The sequence below is a fragment of the Geotrypetes seraphini genome, chromosome 3 (genome assembly GCF_902459505.1).
Source record: "Geotrypetes seraphini chromosome 3, aGeoSer1.1, whole genome shotgun sequence".
NCBI lineage: Eukaryota > Metazoa > Chordata > Amphibia > Gymnophiona > Dermophiidae > Geotrypetes > Geotrypetes seraphini.
In genome coordinates, this window is record NC_047086.1 from 141,093,427 (window position 1) to 141,120,420 (window position 26,994).

Sequence of the window (26,994 nt, forward strand, 5' to 3'; positions counted from 1 at the left end):
TATTTGTCGGCAGTTTGTCCAGGTTTTGGAGGCCCCGAGCTCAGAGCCATGTCTGGAGGGCTTCTGCACATGTGCGGATGCCAACGTGATGACATCATATGCATGCGCACCTGAGCGTGATGCCATCTCTTTTGTATGATGAAATATAGGAGCTGAACCTTTTTTTTTTACTTGTACGTAGGCACTGGTTGCCAATTCTTTGAGATTTTATGCTGTTTGCTTTTATTATTGTGTATGTGTTAAAATTTTTGTAATTATTGTTGTGTATGTGTTTTGACCATATATGTGAGACAGCATTAATTTAAGTTATACATCACAAGACCAGAGCAGTTGTTGGATGGGTCACAGCTCCACCACCACCAAAGATAAGTAACCAGCAGATACTTTAGAGTATAAGATTCATCTCAGTATGCGGTGGTATGAGACGGTGATTAGCTGTAATGGTCTCATTAACAACCTGCTCCGTGTTGATCACTAGAGGTTGGTTGTTGGGTCTGAGCTTTTCACATACACATATTTATTTAATTATGGAGATATATTAGTATATAAACAAGGGATCAAAGAGGAAAAAGAAAAAAGAACCGGCGTGGCTCACTGTAGAGGTAAATGAATCAGAGACAAAAAAACCTCGTTTAAGGAGTGAAAAAGATCAAAAACTGGAATAAGCACAAACATCATCAACGCAGGTGCCATAAGGCGGTAAAAGGGGTCAAAAAAGACTACGAGGAAAAAATAGCTAAGGAGGTGAAAAACTTTAAGCTGTTTTTTTGATATATTAAAGGGAAACGACCCACGAAGGAAGCGGTGGGACTGTTGGATGACCAAGGAATAAAGAGAGCGCTAAAGGAGGACAAAGCAATCGCTAACAGACTGAACATGTTTTTTGCATCTGTATTTACCAAAGAGGATATACACAGCATACCGGAACCCATCAGGCTATATGCTGGAAGTGAAAATGGAAAACTGACAGGGTTAACGGTCAGTCTAGAAGAGGTATGCAGACAGATTGATAGGCTTAAGAGCAATAAATCCACAGGACCAGATGGCATCCATCCGAGGGTCATCAAGGAACTGCTTCAACTAATAGCCAATCTGTCGATCGAATCGGGAAAGATTCTGGAGGACTGGAAGGTGGCCCGATCTTCATAAAAGGTTTGAGGGGGAGACCCAGAAAACTACAGACCTGGACATAGGTACGACGAGCGAGGTGATTAAATTTGCAGACGATGCAAAGTTATTCAGAGTAGTGAAGACGTAGGGGGATTGCGAAGATCTGCAACATGACATAATCAGGCTCGAGGAATGGGCATCGACATGGCAGATCAGGTTCAACGTGGATATGTATAAAGTGATGCATGTCGGTAACAAAAATCTCATGCACGAATACAGGATGTCTGGGACGGTACTTGGAGAGATCTCTCAGAAAAGAGACTTGGGAGTTCTGATTGACAAGTTGATGAAGCCGTCCGCGCAATGTGCGGTGGCGGCAAAAAGGGTGAACAGAATGCTAGGAATGATAAATAAGGGGATCACGAACAGATCGGAGAAGGTTATCATGCTGTTGTATCGGGCCATGGTGCGCCCTTACCTGGAGTACTGTGTACAGCACTAGTCGTTGTACATGAAAAAGGACACGGTACTACTCGAAAGGGACAAGAGAAGAGTGACTAAGATGGTTAAGGGGTTGGAGGAGCTGCCGTACAGCGTAAGATTAGAGAAACTGGGCCTCTTTTCCCTCAAATAGAGGAGATCGAGAGGGGTCATGATCGAAACATTCAAGATACTGAAGGGAATAGACTTGGTAGATAAAGACAGGTTATTCACCCTCTCCAAGGTAGGGAGAACGAGAGGGCGCTCTCTAAAGTTAAAAAGAGATAGATTCCGCACAAACGTAAGGAAGTTCTTCTTCACCCAGAGAGTGTAGAAAACTGGAATGCTCTTCCGGAGTCTGTCATAGGGGAATACACCCTGCAGGGATTCAAGACAAAGCTAGACAAGTTCCTGCTGAACAAAAACGTGCGCTGGTATGGTTAGTCTCAGTTAGGGCGCTGGTCTTTGACCAGAGGGCCGCCGCGTGAGCAGACTGCTGGGCATGATGGACCACTGGTCTGACCCAGCAGCGGCAATTCTTATGTTCTTAATAATGGCCTATACACTTCTCTTTTCGGTAAATTATCCAAACCTTTTTTATACCCCACTAAGCTTGCTGATTTCACCACATTCTCCGACAACAAATTCCAGAGTTTAATTACACGTTGTGTGAAAAAATATTTTCCCTGGTTTGTTTTAAATTTATTACTTTGTAACTTCATCGCATGTTCCCTAGTTCTAGCATTTTTGGAATAAACCCATAGACAACACTGCTTCCTCCTCTTTAGACAATACATGGAACAACAAATTCACCACTGCTGATTTCATTTCTGAGATCAGGTGTTGGACCGTTGACTTTTAAGAGACTGTAGGTCCATATGAATTCTACCACGCAAAGACCCAAATAATTAAAGTTAAGAGATAAATGTGGAGTTTTTTTGGCTGATAATAGAATGCTCCTTTGCATATGGGGATTATGCTTTTTTTTCTGAGGCCTTTTTACTCCACTAAAAGAAAATGTTGTGTGATTAATATATTTTTTTATAAGAGGTGGTAATGTTGTATGCACCTTTGATCTGATTGTTTTTGACAGATTTATGAAGTGTTCAATTAGTCCTTTTATATATATTTGGCAATATGTATCTTTTATTGTTTGAGGATGGATGGTATATTAAATAAATTTAAACCATAACCATAAACCATAATCAAACCCCATTTGTATGTAGATAAATAAGAGTTAGCTCACATCAAATCTTTTGATTTTTGCCCCTAATATTTACAAATAAATCACTGTTGGGGAACTGTTGGGTTAAGTACCATGCATGAGTCATGGGAATTCTTCTGACTCCCACTCACAGCTCTCCCTGCTACTTCTTTCTAAAGAAAAAAATAAATACTGTACCTAGAAACTGCATATATGCATTGTTAAACTGAAGGCTGTCAACATGAGCATTTGTGCTTGTATGCATGATTTTTATTTACTCAAATTGCATCTATTTGCATTGTCTCTCTCTCTCTCTCTCTTTCTTGATTTCTATCAGGTTCCCTCCATAATCAGATCTATAGGTCCTGACAAGATCCTTGTGCTCCGACAGCAGACACAGTTTCTTTGGGATACCTATTTCTCTTCAGTAGAAAAAATAGTATTAACTACATTAGAGGTATGTGCCCACTCTTTATTATTTATTAATAATATTAAAATTTGTAGCCCATTCTATCTGTAGTTCTAAGTGGGTATTAGAATATACCTGTACATACACAATTAAAATCAATAATGCATGATAAAACAAAACATGAAATCAACACCACCAAATAAATAAATCCTTATATTAAAAAGAAAATAATATAGGCCCCCTTTTATCATGTAAGGTTTTTTTAAAAAAATCACAGGCCACTATAGTAAAAGCTCCGATGCTCATAGTGAGCATCGGAGCTTTTACCGCAGTGGTCTGCGAAAAAAAAACCCTTATGCGACTTGATAAAAGGGGGCCATAACTTAGGGCCTATTCTACAAAACTGTGCTAGCATTTTTTAGCACAGAGAACCACGCTGAATGGCCCACGCTGCTCCCGACTCTATGAGCGTCGGGAGCAGTGCGGGCTATTCAGCACAGCTCACCGCAGTACAAACTGCTGGCGCACTTTGATAGAAGAGAACCTTAGTTGCTATCAACAAAATAGTTAACTACAATAATCAGTGCAACAATCTTAAACTGTGGCCCAGATTCACTAACCTGCCTGATCAGGCCCAATCTGGGCCCAATCCGGGCAGGTCCAACAAATTCAGGTCCAACAAATTCAGGAAAGAAACATATGCAGATGGAGGCGATCGGAGGAACACCCCCATCTGCCTGCACGGATCGCTGTTGTGCGATCTGCGCACATGTGCAGATCATCTGTAGATGTTATGCACATGCCCGTCGGAGCTGCAATCTTTTTTTTTTTTTAACTTTTTACAGGACCACTGGACTTGCTGTTTTATTTTTCTTTTGCCCGTGGTTTTAACCCGCTAGAAGCCCGTGGCTTAAAACCACGGGCTAGCACTGCGAGGGGAAGGCAGATCGGGGCAGTGGGAGGCAAATCGGGACAACGGGAGGCAGATCGGGGCAATGGGAGGCAGATCTGGACAGCGGGAGGCAGATTGGGACAATAGGAGGCAGATCTGGACAGGGGGGGGCAGATTGGGACAACGGGAGGCAGATCGGGGCATCAGGAAGGAGATCTGGACAGCGGGAGGCGTTTGGGGCTGCAAGAGATCAGGGCTGACAGGGCAGAGAGCAGGGCGTCAGAAGGCAGGGCAGCTGGAAAGGGCTTGAGCGACTGGTCCCCAGCAGTCGCTTCTTTTGTGATTGGCCAGCCCAGTTGGTGTGCCTGAAAAATATTGGTGAATCGCTGCCTTGCTAGATTTGCATGCCATTTCCCTAATTTGCATGCGTGGATCAGATTGGGTGCGTCCAGGTTAGTGAATTGGGTCGGGGTCATAAAGGGGTCGCAAACCGATTGGTACACGATCGGTTTGATTAGTGAATCTAGCCCTTTGTTATCTGCATAAATTATTTCATTCATTTATTCATTCATTCAATTTTCTTGCCTCAAATGATGCATAAGGCTTCCATGAGAGAATGCTACTTCCATGGGAGTCGTTATGGAAGGGAAAGTGATGACATGGGCCACACCAACAAAAGGCTAACTATACCAGTTTCAGACATCAAATGGAACTTGAGGCAAGCCTAATCCCAGCCCAATTTGGATTTAGCTCATAGCTTTATAAGTAATACATTGAGGAGAGTTGCATTCAAGTACAACAAATATTTTCATGTTCCTGGAGTGCTTACAATCTAACTGGGCAGGAGAGGCTTCCGTCTGGTCAAATATGCCCTAAAGCAGATATTCAGGGTCACTTAACCATATAGTGCCACTGAATATAGCTGTTGATTGCCATGGCACTATCCAGAAGTTATCCAGTTGACACCAATATTCAATGCTATGCCCAGATAACTAGCCAATCAAATTGGCTCCTAACCAATTCAAAGAATAGTTAAACTCTGGAACTTGATGCCAGAGGATGTGGCAATAGCGGTTAGCGTAGCTGGGTTTAAAAAAGGTTTGGACAAATTTCTGCAGGAAAAGTCCATAGCCTGCTATTGAGACAGACATGGGGAAGCTTGGGAATGTTGCCACTCTTTGGGGTTTTGACAGGTACTAGTGACCTGCATTGGCCACTGTGGAAACAGGATATTGGGCTAGATGGACTCTCAAATACCTATAAATACACTACAATTAATCATCTTTAAAATAAAAATTAAAAAAAACTTTCCATATAGTTAAACTGCCAATGTTTTATCATAAGTTATGCTTTAATACATCATACTGAAGTTAAACAGATGCCAAAGACAGGAAAAAGATCACCATACTTTGTCACACTATTCCTCTGGTTCATTGCTCTGGCAACAAGGTGTCTGGTGCTGAGTGAAACCTGATGACTTTTAAACTGAAGATGTTAATTGAAAGCTCCTGAACTTAATGATCTAAATCAGTGGTCTCAAACTCAAACCCTTTGCAGGGCCACATTTTGGATTTGTAGGTACTTGGAGGGCCTCAGAAATAAATAGTTAATGTCTTATTAAAGAAATGACAATTTTGCATGAGGTAAAACTCTTTATAGTTTAAAAATCTTTCTTTTAGGTTAAGTCTTAATAATAATATTGTCATTTATAGCTAAAGAGACAGATGATCGAGAAACTGTTTTATTTTACTTTTGTGATTATGATAAACATACCGAGGGCCTCAAAATAGTACCTGGCGGGCCGCATGTGGCCCCCAGGCCGCGTGTTTGAGGCCACTGATCTAAATTGACCTATTGTCCAGATCAAATAGAATACCATTTAATTTCCCAGTTTAAGCCTGCTGGTTTACTAGTTCTCTATTGATAAATTAATCGCTGTTCCTTTTGTAATAAGATTTCAGATATGTTACCCCCATGAGTTAAATTAACCTGAATTAATACTACAAATTTCAAGTCATCAATTCCATGATTTAACTGCCTCCAATAGGACACCAAAGGAGCCTCACAAATTCCTATCCTTAAATTGCTCAGATGTTGTGAAATATGTAATTTAACCTTGCTTTTTATAGCATTTGTCTCCTTCATGACTCTCTACAGCGCTGCGTACGTCTGGTAGTGCTATAGAAATAATTAATAGTAGTAGTTGCAGTAGTAATGTCCTCAATCCATGATGCAACTTGGAGCAGCTGCAGTAATTGATTTTGGACTCTTCTAGTCTGATATATGATTGGTCCTATGAGTAATTGCATTGAATTGATTTTTATTTGTAATATAAAACGTGATAAAATATTGAGTGACTGCATTTATGAGACTGATGATTATAAGTAAGGCCTTTAATACAGCAGTGATATAGGAAATATATTGCTGTTAATTGGCTCTTGGCTCTGAGGACCCTTTAAATTGATATACATTTAGGTTCCATTTTAATCTATCAAAAGACATTTCTGCCCTTTGCTTGCTTAAGGATTTAAAGATGGATGTTTGTTTCCTCTTCTCAGACTTACATCACACAGTTTGGGCTAGACATGTTTCAATAGGCTATATGCTCAGCGGTGTAATCATTCCCAACATACAGCGCTTCACGTGAATGACTATAAATCTTTATGATTTCAAAAGCTTACCAAATTTTATTGTCCTAGCTTTTTATGTAAAAGTGGTGCATGGTGGCCAAGATGAAGTACTTTGATATCTTCATCAGAATGAGCAAATTCCTTGTACATTTCTTTTTAAACATTTTATATAACCAAACCTCATAATTCACTCATGCAACATGTATGCAACAATTCTGTACTGCTGGAAAGGCTCTTTTGACACCTGGTTTTTGTGAATTAATTCAAATCAACATAAACGTTCACGATCTTTTACAAGTCCTAAAACAGGAAGAATTGTGTTGATTTTTTCTCTTTGGCAGATTATTCAGGATCGAATCTTTTCCCACATAAACCGGAATGCAGTGATGTGGAATGCTCTCCCTGGAGGCCTTTTTGTTCTGCCCCAGTACTCCACACATCTTGCTGATTTCCCATTCTATTATTTGGTATTGGGTGAGTATGTAAAATACTGGATACCTATCATAAGACTGCTGTAATCAGAAAAGTTCCTTGTCTGTCCTTATTCAAATCCAGCCTAAAAGCCTACCTTTTTAATTTAATTTAATTTATACCGCTAAATTCATGGCATTCATGGCATCCTCCCTCCTCTTATCCCACTGTCTTTCAACTCCTCCAGTCCCGACTCCTCCAGAACTGCCCAAAGGTATAAACTAGCCTTCCCCTCCCTACGCGGCATCCACTATGCAGGCAAACTGGGAAAATCCCTTCTCTTCAAAATCACAGGTCTTTGGAACGACCTCACCTCCCCGTTGCAGAACCTGAGCTCCCTTCAGTTATTCCGCAAACAACTGAAAACCTGACTTTTCAGCAAATTGTAACTCTATCCTTCACTCCCTTTCCCCCCCCCCCTTCTTCATATAAGTTCATGTAATCCTTTTTTTCTTCCTGTCTACCTACTATTTTAAGTTCTTGTAAACCGTGTCGAGCTCCATACTCATGGAGATGATGCGGTATATAAACTTAAGGTTTAGATTAGATTAGATTAGATTAAATCTCCCAAAAGATTCAAAGCGGTTTACAAAGTAATTAAATTGACTTAAGTAATGGCCAAAAATCTAATCAGGTACTTTGAATTTCCCTCTCTGTTCCAACGGGCTCACAATCTAACTATAGTACTTGTGAAAGAAATAATTACTTACATTTACCTATATACTATAGGTGTGTAAAAGGCACAACAGAAGAATATCAAAGAACCCTAAAGAAAAATTACATTACATTACATTAGGGACTTCTATTCTGCCTATACCTTGCAGTTCAAGGCAGATTACAAAAGAGCTAACTGGACATTTCCAGTGAAGTTACAACAGTTTTGGGGGATTTTTTTTTTTTTGGTTACAAGGGAGGAGAGGTACCTGGATTAATTCCGGAAGAACTTGCAAATTGGATATTAAATTGACTGTACGTTACTGTGTGATATAACAAATAGATTACAGTTAGAGTACAAATAAGATTACGTTACATTTCAGGGATCTGAATACTTGGTTGGTGTTTTGGGGAGGAAGAGATTATTTAAGTGGAGGTTTTGAGGGAGAATTTATCTAGGAGGAGGGGGAAGGGTTGGGTTAAGATATCTGGATAAATTTTTTGAAAAGTAGGGTTTTGATTTCTTTTCGAAAAGTTTTGAAGTCGCCCGTTGCCGTCAATAGGTTGGAGATGGAGTGGTTAAGTTTTGCTGCTTGCGTCGCCAGAAGGTTATCAAACATCTTTTTGCGCTGAGTGCCCTTGAGTGGAGGGAAGGCAAAAGGGTTCGGAGTTCTTCTTTGTCTTGAGGTGAGGATCTGGTTTAGGCGGTTGTTTAGATGGGGGGAGGCGGAGCCGTTTAATGCTTTGAATAATAGACAGTAGAATTTGAATTGAATTCGTGCTTGCATAGGTAGCCAGTGAGAGTCTAGGAAGGCAGTTGTAATATGATCATATTTTCTCAGGGAGTAGATCAGTCTGAGGGCAGTGTTTTGTATAGTCTGAAGTTGTTTTATCATGTTGGCAGGACAAGGTATATAGAGGGAATTGCAATAGTTCAGTAGACCTAAGACTAGGAATTGGACAATTAGCCTGAATTGTGCTGGGTCGAAGAATTTTCTTATTTTACGTAGATTTCTCATAATTAAAAAAACTTTCTGGGATGTTTTATTGATTTGGGACTGCATTGTGCAGTATCTGTCTATCGTTACTCCTAGGAGTTTGAGTTCAGGCTGTATTGGGTATTTGGTGTTTTTAATTTTCAGTTCTGTAATAGTGGGAGTTTTGGTCTTTTCGAGCAGAAGGAATTTTGTTTTATCTGAGTTTAGTTTCAGTTTGTGGTCTACCATCCATTTTTCCACTGCATTTAGGGTTATTTCCAGTTTTGCTGTAGTGGTGGGCTCTGATGGGTCGAAGGGGAGGAGTATGGTGATATCGTCTGCGTAGCTGTAGGATGTAACATTTAAGTTATCTAAAGTGGCTCCAAGGGAGGAAATACAGAGGTTGAAGAGCGTAGGTGATAGAGGTGATCCTTGTGGAACTCCGCATGGGTTGGACCATGGTTCTGATTTGATATTATTGGACTTTACCCTGTAGGTTCTTGATTTGAGGAATCCTTGGAACCAATTGTAGACCTTGCCTGAGATCCCAATGGCATCAAGTATCTGTAGCAGTATGGAGTGGTCGACCAGGTCAAATGCTGCGGAGAGGTCAAGTTGGATTAGCATCATCTTTTTGCCTTTGCTAATTTGCTGTCGAGCTGTGTCTAGTAGTGTTACAAGTAGTGTTTCTGTGCTGTGGTTGGTTCGAAATCCTGATTGTGAGGGGTGAAGTAGGTTATGGTCTTCCAGGTAGTTGGTGAGGTATTGTGCAACTAGACCTTCTATTATTTTAACGTATATTGGTATTGAAGCGATTGGTCTGTAGTTGGAGGGGTTATCTATTGGGCCTTTGTGGTCTTTCATGATTGGGGTGATTATGATCTCTCCAAGGTCTTGAGGGAATTGACCTTCTGATAATGTGGTTTGAATCCATAGCATGAGGTTGGCTCTGAATGTGGTGGAGGAGTTTGATAACAGGTAGGTGGGGCAGTTATTTAGGTCGCAAGAAGCTTGGCTGTATTTTTTTGTAGAGTCGATTCATAACTGACCAATGTAATACAGGGAAGACTGTCCAGCTTCTGTCTGCGACAATGGCTTCTCCTGTTGAACATAAGAACATAAGAACATAAGTGTTGCCTCTGCCGGGTCAGACCAGGGGTCCATCGTGCCCGGCAGTCCGCTCCCGCGGCGGCCCCCCAGGTCCACGACCTGAAAGTGTTCCCTACCTAACCTAAAATATCCATACCCTATTTGCTCAATGTACGGTAAACCTCTATCTGTACCCTGTTATCCCCTTTGCTTCCAGGAAGTCATCCAGTCCCTTTTTGAACCCCAGAATTGTACTCTGTCTTATTACCTCTCCGGGAAGCGCGTTCCAGGTGTCCACCACCCTCTGAGTGAAGAAGAACCGCCTTGCATTCGTTGTGAATCTGTCTCCTCTCAGTTTTTCTGAATGACCTCTTGTTTTAGTTGTCCCTGCTAGTCTAAAGAATCTGTCCCTCTCCACCTTCTCTATGCCTTTCATGATTTTATAAGTTTCTATCATGTCCCCTCTCAGTCTCCGCTTTTCCAGGGTAAAGAGCCCCAGCCTGTCTAACCGTTCGGCATATGAAAGGTTCTCCATACCCTTTATCATCCTCGTTGCCCTCCTCTGGACCCTTTCGAGTATTGCCATGTCCTTCTTGAGGTATGGCGACCAGTATTGGACGCAGTATTCCAGATGTGGGCGCACCATTGCTCGATACAGTGGCAGGATAACTTCTTTTGTTCTGGTAGTGATACCTTTTTTGATAATGCCCAACATTCTGTTCGCTTTTTTTGAGGCCGCTGCACATTGTGCCGCCGGCTTCATTGTGTTATCTACCAATACCCCCAGATCTTTTTCTTGGCTGCCTTCCCCGAGTACCCTCCCTCCCATCGTATAGCTGTACCTGGAGTTCCCCTTCCCGATGTGCAAGACCTTACATTTCTCCACATTGAAGCTCATCTGCCATTTTTTTGCCCACTCACTCAGTTTGTTCAGGTCGTTTTGCAATTCTTTGCATTCTTCAACAGTTCTGGCCCTGCTGGAGAGTTTTGTGTCATCCGCGAACTTGATAACTTCGCACTTTGTCCCCGTTTCTAGATCATTAATAAATATATTGAACAGCAATGGTCCCAGCACTGACCCTTGCGGAACACCACTTGTGACCCCTATCCAGTCAGAGTAGTGCCCCTTTATTCCTACCCTCTGTTTCCTGCCCGCCAGCCAATTTTTGATCCATCTGTACACGTCCCCTTCCACCCCGTGAAGGGTTTATTGTTATCTTGTCGAGGTGAAAAAGCAGGGGAAAAAATAGTAAAATTAGACAAGCCCAATTTTTGATGCTGCTTTTAAATCTTAACCATATTTCTCCCCATGTTGTATTTAATCATCTTCCATAATAAAAGCAGCTCCTTAATTCATCTATTTATCATGCTTGTCATGAATAACTTGGAAGCTTTATGGAGAACAGACTGTTTTTAAGTGCATAAGACCAGCTACGTACATCTGGTAGCATTATAGAAATAACTAATAGTAGTAGTGGTAGTAGAAGCCCTCTCTTGCTAGTTCAGCCTTTATGAAACATTTAGAGAGCATTTATTCTTTATTTCACTAAAACAAAATTATTGCAGCTTAGTGAGGTTCTATTGTCACAAGTAAAACTTAGATCATCTGGATTTCACATCTGATGAATCTCAGCATACTTTACTGACACATATATGTGAATGAATATCTATCCCAGGGTGGAAAATAAGGCAAGTCTTTCATCATTTCATATCTCCTCTGACATGAAGAAGAAGAAATAACAGAAAAGCAGAAAGAGAGAGAGAAAATCTTGGAGTGGCTCATAAAATGAATGAGATTGAAACCCATGCTCATATTTATGCAATCATACCCTAATACATTGACTATATTACCTACCTCAGACTACAAACTGTAGTTATAACTTGCAAAAAAAAAATTACACCTGAACAAAGGTTAATCTAACATGTTGGTCATTTATGTTATATGTATATTGAACAAGATCATTCTTCTCAATATGCAGCTGGTGGCAGGCAGCGCTTTGACTGCCCGCCACCAGCGTTAAAACCAGATATTCAACACTGGGCCATTTCTGGTGACCATCATCGAATATCCAGATTTTTCAACACCAGCTGTTGTATGACCAATTAAGGTGATAGGCTTAATGGGCCATGGCTTAGCAAACAAAGATGGACCTGCTTTTGATGCTGTCTTATTTGCCCACTAAACCTGGCCGCTTAAGCAGTCATGTCCCCGGAACACCCCCAACATCACTGGCTTATTTTTTTTGTGCCAGCTAGGCATTTTCAATGATGATAACCAGTTAAATGCCACTGAAAATGCCCAGTTAACTGCTGCAATGCAATTTAACTGGTCAGTGGCCATTCCTGGTCAGTTAATTCATGCTGAATATTGGCCAGTCTATTTCTTATTTTTCATTATCCTTCAGATAAGGACCTCTTCTGATTCAATGACAGCTATAAAAGATGGAATTTTTTGTGTGGCCCCCCTGGAAATAACAAGGTCTTTGGTAATATTGCAGGTCAAACCCCAGCCAAGGAGTTTACAGCTGTTATTCAAGCGGTGTCTCCCCTGCTGACACAGTCTCAGACGATCCTCAAACTCATCCTCAGCGTAGCAAAGTCCAAGTACTGCAGACAGGTATGTATTGCAAAATTTGGTAAACGGGAACATAGGTGCTTTATTTCTGGTAGGGACTGAGTAATCTGTTCTAGTAAATCAGGATTTAAACTACAGCCTAATAATCCAATAACTGTTCAATTTGACCAATATTTTGGAAGTCTCTCATGGTTGATGGTTCATCTCTCCCAGGTTATTTTGATAAAAACTTGTGACCTACAACTGGAAAGGAATTGGGCACTGAGATGTACTTTCATGATAAAGATGCCTTGTTTTCATACTAGTGAATTTATGTATTTCGGGGGTGGGGGGGGGTTTGCCAGGATTTCATGGGTAAAACATAAGGCTTTTTTCACTATGTGCCCACAGGTTTTGGCACTGGAAATTATATTTATCCTTCAGTTTCCATGCAGGTGGTGTATTTAGAATGATGGTAATAATTACGGGGGAGGGAGGTTTGACCCAAAACAATGGTAACCTCTGATTGATTTATATGTCTTGCTAGAGTTTATTGCTTCTGGAGGATGCTCCCATTTTTTTCCTTCATTGTTTTTTTTTTAACATGAAAAGGGGGTCTCCAACTCCTTTGTTTCTTTGCTTCGTCCCTTCTTTTTCCTTCTGATTAAAGACATTTTATCATTTTCTTTTGATGATTTTCTTCCTGTTTAGAATGGATTGAATATTCTTATTCTTGATTTCAAGGATGCTTCAAAAATACTGCAGCTGATATTCAGTATGACTTATCTGGATTGGAGTAGCTCCTACCTGGATAAGTCCCACTCACCAGGTCCATAACCACATATTCTGTTGCAATATCAGGATAATGCTGCTGCAAATCTAAATAGACCACTCCATCGCTCTCTGGGTAATACTTGGTGAGCCAGGGATAGAGCTTGGGCAGAGTTTCCATTTACATAATAAGGACTAATTTTCTATGGCAGCAGGCACCCTCTAGACTCACCCATTTAATGAGGTTTGAGCATCTAAGCTTTGGTCCTTAAAAGCTCATGCTTTGATAAATGGGTTTATAAGGTGTAACTTAATAATATAGTAAATGGTGGCAGATAAAGACCTGAACAGTCTATCCAGTCTGCCCAACAGTGGCACTTATTTTTAATTCATGATTACCGTAATTTTCGCTCCATAAGACGCACCCACCTCTAGAGGAGGAAAAACCAAGAAAAAAAAATTTCTGAACCAAATGGTGTGCCCTGTACCTGTTCCCACTCTGGCGGTCTAGTAGTAGGCTGGGACAGGGTACAGGGCACATCTAGTTCTGGGCACATCTAATGGTAGGCATGTCTTGTGGCAGCCAGCCAGCTCGTGCCCAAACCCCCAGCCAGCCCCAAGGCAACCAGCCAACCCCCCCCCCCCCCCAAGCCAGCCAGACTCCAGCCAGTCCCAAGCCAGACAGCCAGCCCAAAGGCAACCAGCCAATCCATCCCAAGCCAGCCCCTCAGTCAACCTGGCCAGCCAGTCCCAAGTGAACCCTGCCAGCCAGTCCCAAGCCAGCCAGCCCAAAGGCAAAGGCAGGCAGACAGGCCCCCTCCCCCCCCCCCTCACACACACACACCTGGTACCTTTTTATTTATTTATTTGTTCATTTTTATAGCCATCCTCCCCAGGAACCCAGAATGGGTTACAAGGATACATACACAAGTTTCTACTACACACGCTACAGTCAATAACATGCTATAGAAAATTAAAATCCAAATGGCAGAAAAGAAAAAAATGGAATGTGAAGGAAAGCAAATAATAAAAATTAAAAGAAAGCTAAAAGAAAAAAAAAGAAGTTCAGTTCAAACAGTTTAATGTAGATGATTCCTTGTTGACATACACCACCAGTGCAGAAGGAGGAATCAAGCTGATATTGAAGTCCGCCGTCAAAATCACTGCCGGAGCAGGGACAGCCGCAGGCCCAATGGACAGCAGGGCCGATTCGTCGGGATCTCTGGCTGTGTGATGTCTCGAGGCCACACAGATATCCTTTCCCATCAAGGCTGATCCTCCAGAATGCCTCACAGCTCCACCAGCGATCTCCCGACATCAGGTCTTCTGGCTCCGTTGAAGCAGACTCTGCCCGACGTGCAGGGCTCAATGTCAAGACCACCAGCACAGATGAGCGGAGAGCTCCTGCTGCCGCCCTAGTCTTTCACCGCCCTCATCTTTCACACCAAATAGGGCTTGAGGGAGAAAGGAGGCTTAAAGCAGATTTCGCTCCAATACAAAGGGAATGGCCTGAAGCTGCACATCCGAGGAGCAGCCAACAGCGGCCAACGTTAACAACCATGAACGGGTATTTCGGTTGGGAACATAAAATGATGAATTAAAAGAATAATTAAAAATAACCTAGAATGTTAAAAATAAAATGTAAGGATACAAAAATAACAGAAAATAAAACTGAACTGAACGAACAGAATGGGACGAGAACTGACAAACAGCCATTCGGAGTGCAGGGAGGGACCAAGCAGGCACGCAAAAAGCGCACGTCTGCCTCCTGTGCCGCTTTTGGAAGAGATCAGCAGAAACTAGGCAGGAGCGCAAAAAATGTGCTGGACCGCCAGGATGCCAAAAGGAGGTACGGGTTTTGTTTGGGGTTTTTTTAACATTCGCTCCTTAAGACGCACCCTTATTTCCACCCCCTTTTTGGTGGTGGAAAAAGTGCGTCTTATGGAGCGAAAAATATGGTAAATAGTCTTTCTTTGGCATTTCTGAGGCATAGATTGTAGAAATTTGCCCAGCACTGTCCTTAAGTTCCAATTACTGGAGTTTCCCTTGAAGCCCATTCCAGCCTATCCAAACCGTCTTGTTATTTGCAGGACACAGACTGTAAAAGTCTGCCTGACACTGTCCTCATGTTCCATATAACTGGAGTTTCTGTTGAAGCTCTCTCCAGCCCATCCTAAACTGAATTGAAATATATGAAACATAGACAGACTATGCAAGTCTGCCCCATGCCGTCCTTAGTTCTTAATAGCCATCTAAACAGCATTCGAAACATTAAACACACATGCAACCATTTAAGTTTTGTTTTTTCTACCATACATTTTCTAATTAGAGATCCTTTGTGCTCATCTCATGCCTTTTTGAATTCCTTCTCTATTTCGTCTCCACCCCCTTCCTTGGAAGGGCATTCCAGGCATCCACCACGCTCTCCGTGAAAAAAGCATTTCCTGTCACCTGCCCCTGTCATTTTTGTTACACCAGACTAATATAGCTATGCCTTTAAGTGAAGGTCTGAAAAGTATGTAAAATATTTATTCTGTGAATTGTATAATTCTGACTCTACCTATGGGAAATGCTTCCTTGACAAAGTATATACTAACTTCTAGGAGACTTTTCAAGATAGTATCCACAGTTATAGTGTGCACTCAGCCCTGGCCCTCCTACCCTTCCGTCATCCCACTTAGCCCTAGGCTCACATTACATATATTTATCCCTACCTAATCACACTCAACACCCTCCACCTGTTGCTCAACCAAATCCAACCTGAAGAGACTAAATATAACAAAATTAGAAATGTAATTCAATAGCTCAAATGTTTTACCTCTTTAAACTTATAACAATCTTGCCCATCATGTGCTTTGCTATCCCAATCATCATCGGTCAGAGCAGATATGGTGACTTAAAAAACTGCCCCCCCCAAAAAAAAAAAAAACCCTCCCAACACAACCCCCCACAACCTAAGATCAATCCCCACTTCCCGAAGCACCCCTAAAACAAAAAAACTATCGCCCTCATAAATGCCAGATCAGTAAATAACAGAGACATCATACTAAGGGTGCTAGCGTTTTTAGCGTGCGCTACATTGCCCCACATGCTAACCCCTCAATAGTTGCATTAGCGTCTAGCGCGCGCAGAAATTTAGCATGCGCTAAGCGCACACTAAAACCTCTAGTGCAGCTTAGTGAAAGGAGCCCTAAATGACCTCCTCACAAAAAAAACTGGGTCATTCTCCTCATTACTGAAACCTAGCTAAAAGATAATGATGGAGTTACATTACGTATGATATGCCCCTCAGGCTAGCAAGCCTTAGCATGCTCGCATACAAACAAAAAGGAAGGAGGAGTAGCAGCCATTATAAAATCAAACATCATCCCAAGACTGATAGACACTATCACACTAAATGGCATTGAATGCCTCACCTTCTCCAACACACTCCCCCTCCCATGTTCACTGACCCCGTTGCACCCCCACAAAGATCGGAATAAAAACCTAAATACTTGTCTCCGGAACATAAGCACCTGGCATAGGAAAGCCTAGTAGAGCTGCACAGAGGTGGCTTAAGGAGTCTGGGGTGTGGGCTAGCATACCATAGAAAGGAGGACCCAGGCTCATAAGCCACTCTAACCACTACATTCATAGTGGAAACTGTAAGCCCACCAAAAAAAAACCCAAACCCTACTGTACTGCCATATAGATGCCACATGCAGCCATAACGGCTATTGGGGTTGTAGACAGGTGGATATAGTGGGTTTTGGGGGGGCTCATCATGACCTGCAAGGGGGTTGTGGTGAGATGTTTATGTGGCACCATTTTTGTGAAGTTCACAAGAGTGCTGTCTAAGGTGCCCCACTACTCTGTTGCCATGTCTGGGTGGCCAGTCCATCACTTTGCTGGCCCTTCCTACATCCAAAATGTCTTGTTTTAGGTGTTTGGGACTTGGATGATTTTTTTGAATCACCTCTTCTCTTGATCCTCTACAAGAGTGCACCAACCCAAATTTCCCAGACTTTCTGAGAAAGAGCATCAACCCTCTCCTGTCTCAAGTCTCTAATGCTGATATGCTTTGTCCTACCATGCCATGTACTGTTGCAAATTGCATTGCCCATCATATAATATTCTACCTATCCAACTCCCCTCCGGTGGTATAATGTACACTATAGCCTCCACTGCACTCGTGCACAGGATTGGCATCCTTAATTAGAAAATGCATGATTAAGGGCGCTTTTTACTAAGGTGCGCTAGCGTTTTTAGCGCACACAGGAAATTGCCGCGCGCAATGCTTCTAGAACTAATGCCAGCTCAGTGCTGGCATTAAGGTCTAGTTCTGCGTGTTAAAGCCCTAACGCACCTTAGTAAAAGGAGCCCTAAGCGCTAGGTGCTATTCCGTAGCTTAGCATGCAAATGCAAGTAGGCTACATCTGTGAATGGAGCATGGGTCTCTCATGGGCATTCTGCCTAGCAACTCACACAACTTACAGAATATTGAAGGTAGCTGTAGCTGCATATTATCAGTATAGTGTAGATTTAGAATTTTGTGTCCATCAACCAAAGCAGCTCAGATAAAGACTTGAGATAAATACAGTAAAACCTTGGGTTGCAATAACTTGGTATGCAAGTGTTTTGCAAGGCAAGCAAAACATTTTATTAAATTTTAACTTGATATACAAGCAAGGTCTTGCAATACGAGTACCATAGAAACACGCATCACATCATCACAACTGAGCCGATGGTTCTTCTCTCTCTGACGCTGCGGGAGTGTAGTGACTGTTCTAAACGAGCGAGGTATTGCAATACGAGTACGTACAATATTTTGTATTAAAGTTTTTGGGTTGTGGAATGAATCGTCCGAGTTTCCATTATTTCTTAAGGGGAAATTCGCTTTGACATTCGAGTATTTTGGATTACAAGCATGTTTTCGGAACGAATTATACTGTGCTACTAATACCTGTTTCTCTGCCAGCTGTATAAGCATGATGATGTGATCCATAGTTAAAGGCTATTGAGAAATCTGGTAGCAATAGTATTGAGTTGAGTCCCCTGTCACAGTTTCTGTGGAGATCATCAAGCAGGGATACAAGAACTGATCCCATTCCACTGCCAGGTATGAAACTGGATTAACCTGGTCAAGCCAATTTCTTTCATTGGGTTGAATGCACCTAATCTATTCTATAGGTTGTGTCAAGAAAGGGATGTTAGAAACCGATCGATTATTTTCACGGAGTGCTTTTTCAGTAGTGGAGAGCCTTTTTTTTTTATGTTATTGCCAACTGCCTTTCCACAAAAGAGGATTTAATAATTTTAACGGACTCTTCAATGAGGCTTTGCAACTAGTTAGAAACATAGAAACATAGAAAAATGACGGCAGATAAGGGCCATATAGCCCATCAAGTCTGCCCACACTATTTACCCACCCTCTTAGGTCTTCTGACCTCTTAAGTATAATTGTAATTATACTGTCACTCTACTGACCCGCTCATTGTAATTTTACTGTCACTCTACTGACCCGCTCATTCAAGTCCTAGTGACTCTATCCTTCGCATGACCTCGTAGGGATCCCACGTGGGTATCCCATTTGTTCTTGAAGTCTGGGATGCTGCGTGCCTCGACCACCTGCACTGGAAGCTTGTTCCAATGCTCGATCACTCTCTCCGTGAAGAAGTACTTCCTGACGTCTCCACGAAACTTCCCTCCCCTGAGTTTGAGCGGATGTCCTCTTGTGGTCGAGGGTCCCCTGAGAAGAAAGATATCGTCTTCCACCTCGACCCGTCCTGTGATGTACTTAAATGTCTCAATCATGTCTCCCCTCTCCCTACGCTCTTCAAGAGTGTAGAGCTGCAATTTGCTCAGTCTTTCCTCGTAGTTGTACTATCTTGCTGGGTAGGGAACAAGATGTCAGCTGTAGATCTTTCAAGATTCTATTGAGAGCTTCCTTTGTTACCTTGTTGAATGACTGTCATGATGGCTGTGCATGGGGACATCAGAGGGAGAGCCGAGGCCAGCGCAAGCAGCAGGTTGGAGATGCTGCTTGCACCGGTGAAGAGCCAAAAAGGTATGAGGGGGCAGAGAGGAGGAGAGGTGCCCACACCTCCACCAAGATGGTGCCCTAGGTGGTCCCCCCCCCTTACTACACTATCCTGACTGCATACACTAAGATCACCAATATTGAGACCAAGGTCAGAGCTGCTGCAATATGTCCTAGAAGCCTTTGTCAGGTTAACTCTCATAGTAAACCTTGAAGAGCACAAATGTCATGCTAACACCTGTGTCGAAGGATGATCTGTTACATTGAGCAGAACATAGTTCGTATCACAGAGTGAACACTAGACCTGTTAAAAAGTAGTATAGTGAGGGAAATTGGTGCCATGTGCCTTCCCCCCTCTCATGCCCTGCAGCACTCCTCCATACCTCTTCAAATCTTTACTGGTTTTGACCAGCATCTCTTACCTGCTGCTCCCGCTGGCTTCATCCTATTCTCTGATGTCACTTCCTGGACCCTGCGAACAGGAAGTGATGTCAGAGGGAGGGATGAGGCTGGTGTGAGCAGAAGGTAAAAAATGCTGCATGCAGTGCTGGCACCCCTGGCAAGGTAGATCCTTTGGCAATCCACCACCACCACCACACTACACCAGTGCTCATAAATGCTGGGTAGATAGCAGTGAAAAATTCAGGTGTTAAAGTAAGTTAGGGCAGTGTGTAGAACTAGATAAATTTGTGCGTCTATGAGTAGATGGATAATGAATAAAGGAGTGGATATATTTTGCCAGGATGGATAGTTAAATGAATTTGTGGATAAATGAACTAGATGGATAAAATGTCAGGGAAGATGGTTGAATGAATGCTTTGGTTCATGGGATGGCATGCATGGAAACTTAAAGATAAGTAAGTGACATGGATGAGGCTGGTAGAGAAGGTGGCAAGGTATAATAAATGGATGGGTGCTGTGATGAGCTCATGATACATGAATGGTGATGAATGATGAGTGGATTAGTGGATTAAGGGGATAAGTGGGCGAATAGGACATGTGAACTAGCTTTGTGGGATGGATGAACAAATGGATAGGTTAGTTAGATGAATGAAGAATAATGCTGACAATCATTAACAAATTAAAGTCCATTGTCATATACACTGCTTGAGATTCTACAGATATATGTGATTTTTAGAGGCCTGCATAGTAGTTTGGTGAGACAGGAGGATGAATAATACAGATATATAAATGGGTAATTAGGTTGGTGGAATCAGTTATGGAACAAGAGTGAGTAAGATGGATGATGTGTGTTAATGGAATATGTAGACAGACAGAAAAGGGCAATAGATGGATGGATGGAAGGATGAACAAAGATAATGGAATGGTTAATATGGGATTCTGATGGACAGATTAGATATATGAGTGAATGCATGGATCATGAACAGGTGGGTAGATAGGATGCATTATAAATCAAGGATAATTGGATAAATGGGAACTTCAAACCTCTGTCACTTTGTTTGTAGTCCTAAGGAATGATTGTTTTACCTCATGCCATTTTCTGTTCTGTGCAAAGAAATAAAGATTAGCCAATATAACAAAACAAAAATGTATACATAGTGATACCTTTTATTGAACTAACAACATTTCATAACTAGCTTTCATAAGGTAGTATTCCCTTGCTCAGATCAAAATACTAAAAGATAACATTGGTAAAAAAAAAAAAAGGTAAGTATGGAGCCACCTTGGGATCCTTCAGTGTATTTTTGTGACCATATACAGTAAAACCTTGGATTGCAAACAACTTGGTTTGCAAGTGTTTTGCAAGACAAGCAAAGCATTTTATTAAATTTTAACTTGATATACAAGCAATGTCTTGCAATACAAGTACATACAGTATACACACATCACAACTGAGCTGATAGTTCTTCTCTCTCTGGCACTGTAAGAGTTTAGTGGCTGTTCTAAACAAGCAAAGTCTTGCAATGTGAGTACATACAGTATACACGCATCACATCCCAATTGAGACGATGGTTCTTCTCTCTCTCTGATGCTGCAAGTGTAGTGAGTGTAAACGAGCGAGGTTTTGCAATACAAGTACGTATAGTATTTTGTATTAAAGTTTTGGGGTTGTGGAATGAATCGTCTGAGTTTCCATTATTTCCTATGGGGAAATTTGCTTTGATATAGGAGTTCTTTGGATTACAAGCATGCTTCTGGAACAAATTATGCTCGCAAACCAAGGTTTTACTGTATTTTGAAATAGGAATTTTCCCAAAATGAGGAGGTTCTGAGGCTGTGATAGAAATTTGATCGGCTGTTAAATGTATTACTCAGGATAAATTTCATAAATTATTTTCCTTTAATATGGACTTATAATCTAAACAGAATCTTAGGCAGTGGAGAGTGAAGTGATTTGAACAAGATGAGTCCATGGAAGAGGTAGGATTTGGATCCTGACTTCCCTGTTTACAGCTCACTTCTATAACCATTAAACTGTTACTCTAGTTGAGGGAGGCATTGTCCATTCTCAAATGAGGGACAGGAATATAAAAGAGGGGACTCAGTTCTGAATGCTTTGATCAGAGGAAGGTTTGTGGACAATAATGAGGGTTGAGGACCTCGGGGAGCAGTAAAAGGCAAGCAAGGAGGCTGTGCTCTCAGGTGCATCACTGGAGAAGAGAGGAACCTTTTTCCTTCCACCTGGATAAAGGATGTGTCATTGATGAGCTTGCTAGACAAGAGGAAACTCAATAGAACAGCCTCCAGGAAGATGAGTGTCCCTGTACTAGAAGGATAGGAGCCCAATCATAGGACTTTATCACCAAAAAGGTATTGAAGTGATTTTTATACAGTATTTGAAGAGGAAATCAGGGACAGTTACCTAAAACAGGAGAGGAAAAACTTCAGAGGGAACAGTGCAATGCCTAAGTCTAATTTTATTGAGGGCCCAAGAAGCTTGAGCTTGGACTGTTTAAAGACATAGTGTTAGGTTTTCTTTCTTGATGTTGTGATCAATTAATGACGATTGGAAATTGTGAACTTCATATCATGTAGGGTTTTTTTAAAATTTATGCTCTTCTCATCCTCTTTTCCTTACCATGTTTTAGTTTAGTTTGTTTGATTTTTTTGGGGGGGTTAGTAAAATTTTCTAGATTGGAATTAATTACTTGGATTGTCAGATGTTTTCAAGTGGAGTGCAAAGGAGTAAATAATCCCTTCTTAGGCCAAGGCCTCCCAACTATTGCTGATCCCTATCCCGTAAACATTTTCAAATACTGTTTCAGTAATTTTTATTGTAGCCTATGAAGATTAACCCCTTGATCTCTACCCGGTGGGGGTCCTCACTAAAGGAATTTAATCTGTGAGTCATAAAAAGGATTCCAGTGGTAGTTTGAGGGAAAATAGTTCAACAGAGGGAATTTGATGGGTGATCAAAGAGTGACAGACAAAATAATGGTTCTTGAGTTCAAAGCTCAGATTTTTTTTGTGGAGCCCTTTCTTGTTATGTAAAAGTGTCTTTCATTTTATCTAAACATTTTTACACTCCCATGTATAAAATTTTAAGTATCCTGATGATAAGAACATTGATGGTCCCAAAAAAGTGTTTTCCCGCAGATGTGTAACCTTTTTCTGCTCTATGGTATGTAATCATTTGTCTATTTTTCTTCCCTTTAACCATCTGAACTAACCAGTCGCCCAACACATTGACGAACCCAGGGTAGACATGTACTGGAATAAACTTTCTATCCCCACCTGGAATCACTTCTGCAAATTCTACTTGAAATACGCCAATTCGTACTGCAGATTAGACAGTTGCCCACCAAATGTCATGAAAGCTGCTCCAATCACCTTCAATGGCAAGTTACATGATTGGCTCTCCTCTCTATTACTGTCTGGTACATTTCCCGAGGAGTTAGGTAACATACTAATCACACCGATTGTAAAAAAATCCCAAGGAATCTATCAAGTTGACATCAAATTATAGACCCATTGCAAACATTCCCATTTTTATAAAGCTGATGGAAGGCTTGGTAAACCAGGATTTAGTATCGTACCTGGACAAACTCAGCATACTTCATGACAACCAATCAGGTTTTCGTTCCGGGTTCAGCACAGAAACAGTTATTGCTTCATTGCTGGATTCCCTCCTGAATCTATTCAGCCAAGGTTCTAGTGCACTAATCCTTCAGTTAGACCTGAGTAGTGCCTTCGATTTAGTCGATCTTACTATCCTAATTAACTGCTTGGAGACTATTGGACTCTCAGGCAATGTATTAAAATGGTTCCAAGGTTTCTTGATTAAACGATCATGCAGAGTCCCACAGGGTTCCCCCTTATCCCCCACTCTGTTCAACATTTACCTAGCCTTATCCCTGTACTCTACTTACATGTACTAGATGCCCCTACAATGTGACTTACTATGTCCCCCTTCCTCCCTACAAATATTCATGTATTCAAAGTCTTCATTGTTTATATTTTTCGCTGAATGTCCAGCTCTTCTTATTGTAAACCGCCTCAAACTATTTTTGGCTTTGGCGGTATATCAAAAATAAAATTATTATTATTATCCTGTCTCAACAATGTAGCATCCTTCTTCACATTTTCTCTGCTAAATAATACCACCCCCCTTTTTTACAAAGCCATGGTAGTAGCTGCTATGCGGCAAATGCTCTGACACCCATTAAATCCCTATGGGCATCGGAGCAATTACTGCAGCAGCAGCAGCAGCCACTACCACGCTTTTGTAAAAGGAGCCCAATATATGGTACTTTAGAGGAGGATCATAAGTAAGATCCCCTTATGTCAAATTTATGTCCCATATGCATAGTCCTGTGTTCTAGCACAGTTTGCGGCATGACACTGTGTTGGACTTGTGCCATTCTTTTTCAAGTTTCTTCTAAAAGCTTGCTTGTTACTGGTTTCTGCTTTAGATTGAGAGGTTATTTGAAAGCCAGTTCCAAGGAAGTGGAAAATTTCTCCTTCAGTGACATTCTTCAGGTTTAGTGGTTTTAGGTCTTCTATGAATTTTCTCCATTCTTCCAGCTCTGGATTTTGTGTCATAAAGAAGTACTGTTTTGTAGTTTTCTTTTCTTCATGGGACTGTAATTGATACCTTGTGTTCTTTTTATGTTTGCTGTCTATACAGATCATTGTGCTATGGAACTGTGAGAAGCCTTTACCTCCTCAAAACAAGTGGCCCTCTACACCAGTGCCTCTAAATGTCATTGAAGGAGACAACAAGGTAGGAACAGATCAGCAGAGAGGCAGAGAGCTGAGAAATGGGTACAATTGAAGATGAAGCTTAGGTCTGCAGTTGTCAAGAATAATGAGCTCTAAAGCAACTTTGATAATAATGCTTAAACATGAAACTCACTTTGATTCCTTCCCATACTCTCTCCATTTCACACTTCCACTTTGATTTCTTATCACTCTGTGTTTCTGCTTCTCACTCTCCTTCCCTTATTGCTTTAACTCCTCCTTCCACACACATATACACCTTTTGCTTTGCTTATCAGTCTTCATTCCCTGACTTTCATTGGTTCCAAAAAGCAGGGCTGGCCCAAGGATATCTAATACCCTAGGCAAACCATTGGCCATGTTCCTGCTCAAGGATCCCCACTTAGTCCAGCATCTTTCCTACCTACCAGGTAGCCAGCAATTGCCCTTCCCCTTCTCCTCCCCCCTCACCCAGGTAGCCAGCATCTCCCATTCTTCTTCTGCTCTCTAACACCCTCTCCTTGTGGCCACTCCATCAGACCCCTTCTCCAAGGCAGGATACCCCTCTCACAACAGGACCCCCGGTAGGATTATCTCAGTCCCTGGTGGTCCAGGGGATCATTGGGGCAGGAGTAATGTCCATTTGCTCCTGCCCATGGCCTCATCCTACTCCAATATGGCAGCCATAACCTTTCACCCTATTCTCATGATACACCTGCTGTCCATTATAGAACATAACCAGGTATTTATGCATGTATGTGTTTAGGCTCAAGCACTGATGCCAGCCATAGAGCTGATGTAAATGTTTGCACCTAGATTCTGGAAATATATATATTACCTACAGTATTCTATAAGTTACATGTGCGTTCCCTGTCCATGCTTCATCCAGACTCCAAAGGAAAAAGAAGGAGGAGAGGACCAATAAATAATAAATAAATAAAAAGGAACCTAGGAGTCAAGGAACAACAAACACAAAATTTATTATGATAAAAACTAGGCCAAGAGGGCTGTATAAATACAATTCCCCAAAACAGCAGAAATTCAGAAGAAGGACTCAACACAGTGCCATGTTTCAGTGCAACTACCTGCATTAGGAGTCACACCAGTCTGAATATTTCTAATCACAAGTATCTGTTGTTGGGGGGTTAAATAATCCTCAAAAAGGAAAATATCTATGTCTGCATGCTATTGAACAATGTGTGTGTTTTTAACTGCAATGAAAATGGGCAATATTGTGACAGCCACTCTATAGGTGTCAAATAATTTTTACCAATGTAAAATCACTCTACCACATCATCTAGCACCTGTTCCAAGTATGACTATCTGCTCTCATTTCTGTAAAGAAACATTTCCATAGATTATTCCTTAGTATATTCCCCTTTGAAGCAGAGGAGTAGCCAAATGGTTAAAGTTAGAGGGCTGGGAATTGAAAGGTCCAGTTTCAAATCCCATGGCAGCTCCTTGTGGCCATGGGCAAGTCATTTAACCATCCATGCTTTAGGAGAAGACTCTAGCAAACCATACTTGTATTATGCCAATAAAACATAATGAGGTGTCCCTTTTTGGTATGGTCAGCTGAAGTCAACTCTGACTCAAGGGTACATCTGGATCTTGATGCACCCCTTTCTCCCTCATCTATGAGCCCTCATTCCATAGCCTCATTTCTATTTAAGAAGACCTAATTCCCATGTATTTATATTTTGGAGATAAAATCTCTATTAGAAAGTGACTGAATTCTGGTTTTAGTTTCGGCATTGAAACTGGACCAAAATTCTAATTTGGCCATGTTTCAGTTTTGGCCAACAATGGTGATGCATTTTCAGCTGAAACGGAAACCATCTCCCTCTTTTCTGGACCAAACTACCACCCATTTTTTACCTTCCCCTTCTCCAACTAAAGCTATCAATGTTCTCTCAGGTCTAGTAGCCTAATTGGAGCATGAGAGATTCATAGTCGCTCCTACCCCTGCCATCTCTGCTGCCAAAATGGCTGTCGAGACTGCTGATGAAGATTGCAACAGTCATTTTGAGCCTGGAGCTGGCATAAGCAGGAGCATCCAAACTGAATATGAATTAATAGATTTACATTGCACAGAGTAGTACGCCATTTGATTAAGCTAACAACTTAAGACATCATTTACCTGCATAACAACTCTAATCAAGAGCCATGTAATGAGGTAATGCTGTCTGACATGAATTGTTCCCCTGCAGATGATGAGCAGTCGTTTTTTCCCATATGACCTGATTCAGACGGAGGCAGTGTTAAGCCTGGATGAAGACTCTGTCCTCTCAACTAATGAGGTAGGTGAAACTGCTAAGAAAAAAATTGTGGCTATAAGATACTTAATTCTTGTTTTGTTTCTTGGTTTATACTAAACCCTCCCAGATGCCACACTGGGCTTAGAAACCTATGCTAATAAGTAGTAGTACTGGGAGTGACAGGGATAGCATTTATCACTGTTCATATGTCTCTTTAATTCACATTTTATCCCAACGCCTCTCCTTCTATCAACGCCTCCCTTACTATCATGCAGCTGATTACACATCAACATTCATACATGATTTTTCTTATTCA

The 26,994-nt window shown here is 41.5% G+C and overlaps 1 protein-coding gene across 1 annotated transcript in view; it reads left to right on the forward strand.

Moving 5' to 3' along the window:
* Window positions 1-26,994, forward strand: part of LOC117357489 (exostosin-1-like) — a 591,565-nt gene that overhangs the window by 534,127 nt on the left and 30,444 nt on the right. The window contains exons 4-8 of the mRNA XM_033938173.1: window positions 3,132-3,251; window positions 7,067-7,199; window positions 12,415-12,533; window positions 24,350-24,445; window positions 26,631-26,720. Of these exons, the coding sequence (XP_033794064.1) occupies window positions 3,132-3,251; window positions 7,067-7,199; window positions 12,415-12,533; window positions 24,350-24,445; window positions 26,631-26,720 (558 nt within the window). The remainder of the gene's footprint in view (window positions 1-3,131; window positions 3,252-7,066; window positions 7,200-12,414; window positions 12,534-24,349; window positions 24,446-26,630; window positions 26,721-26,994) is intronic.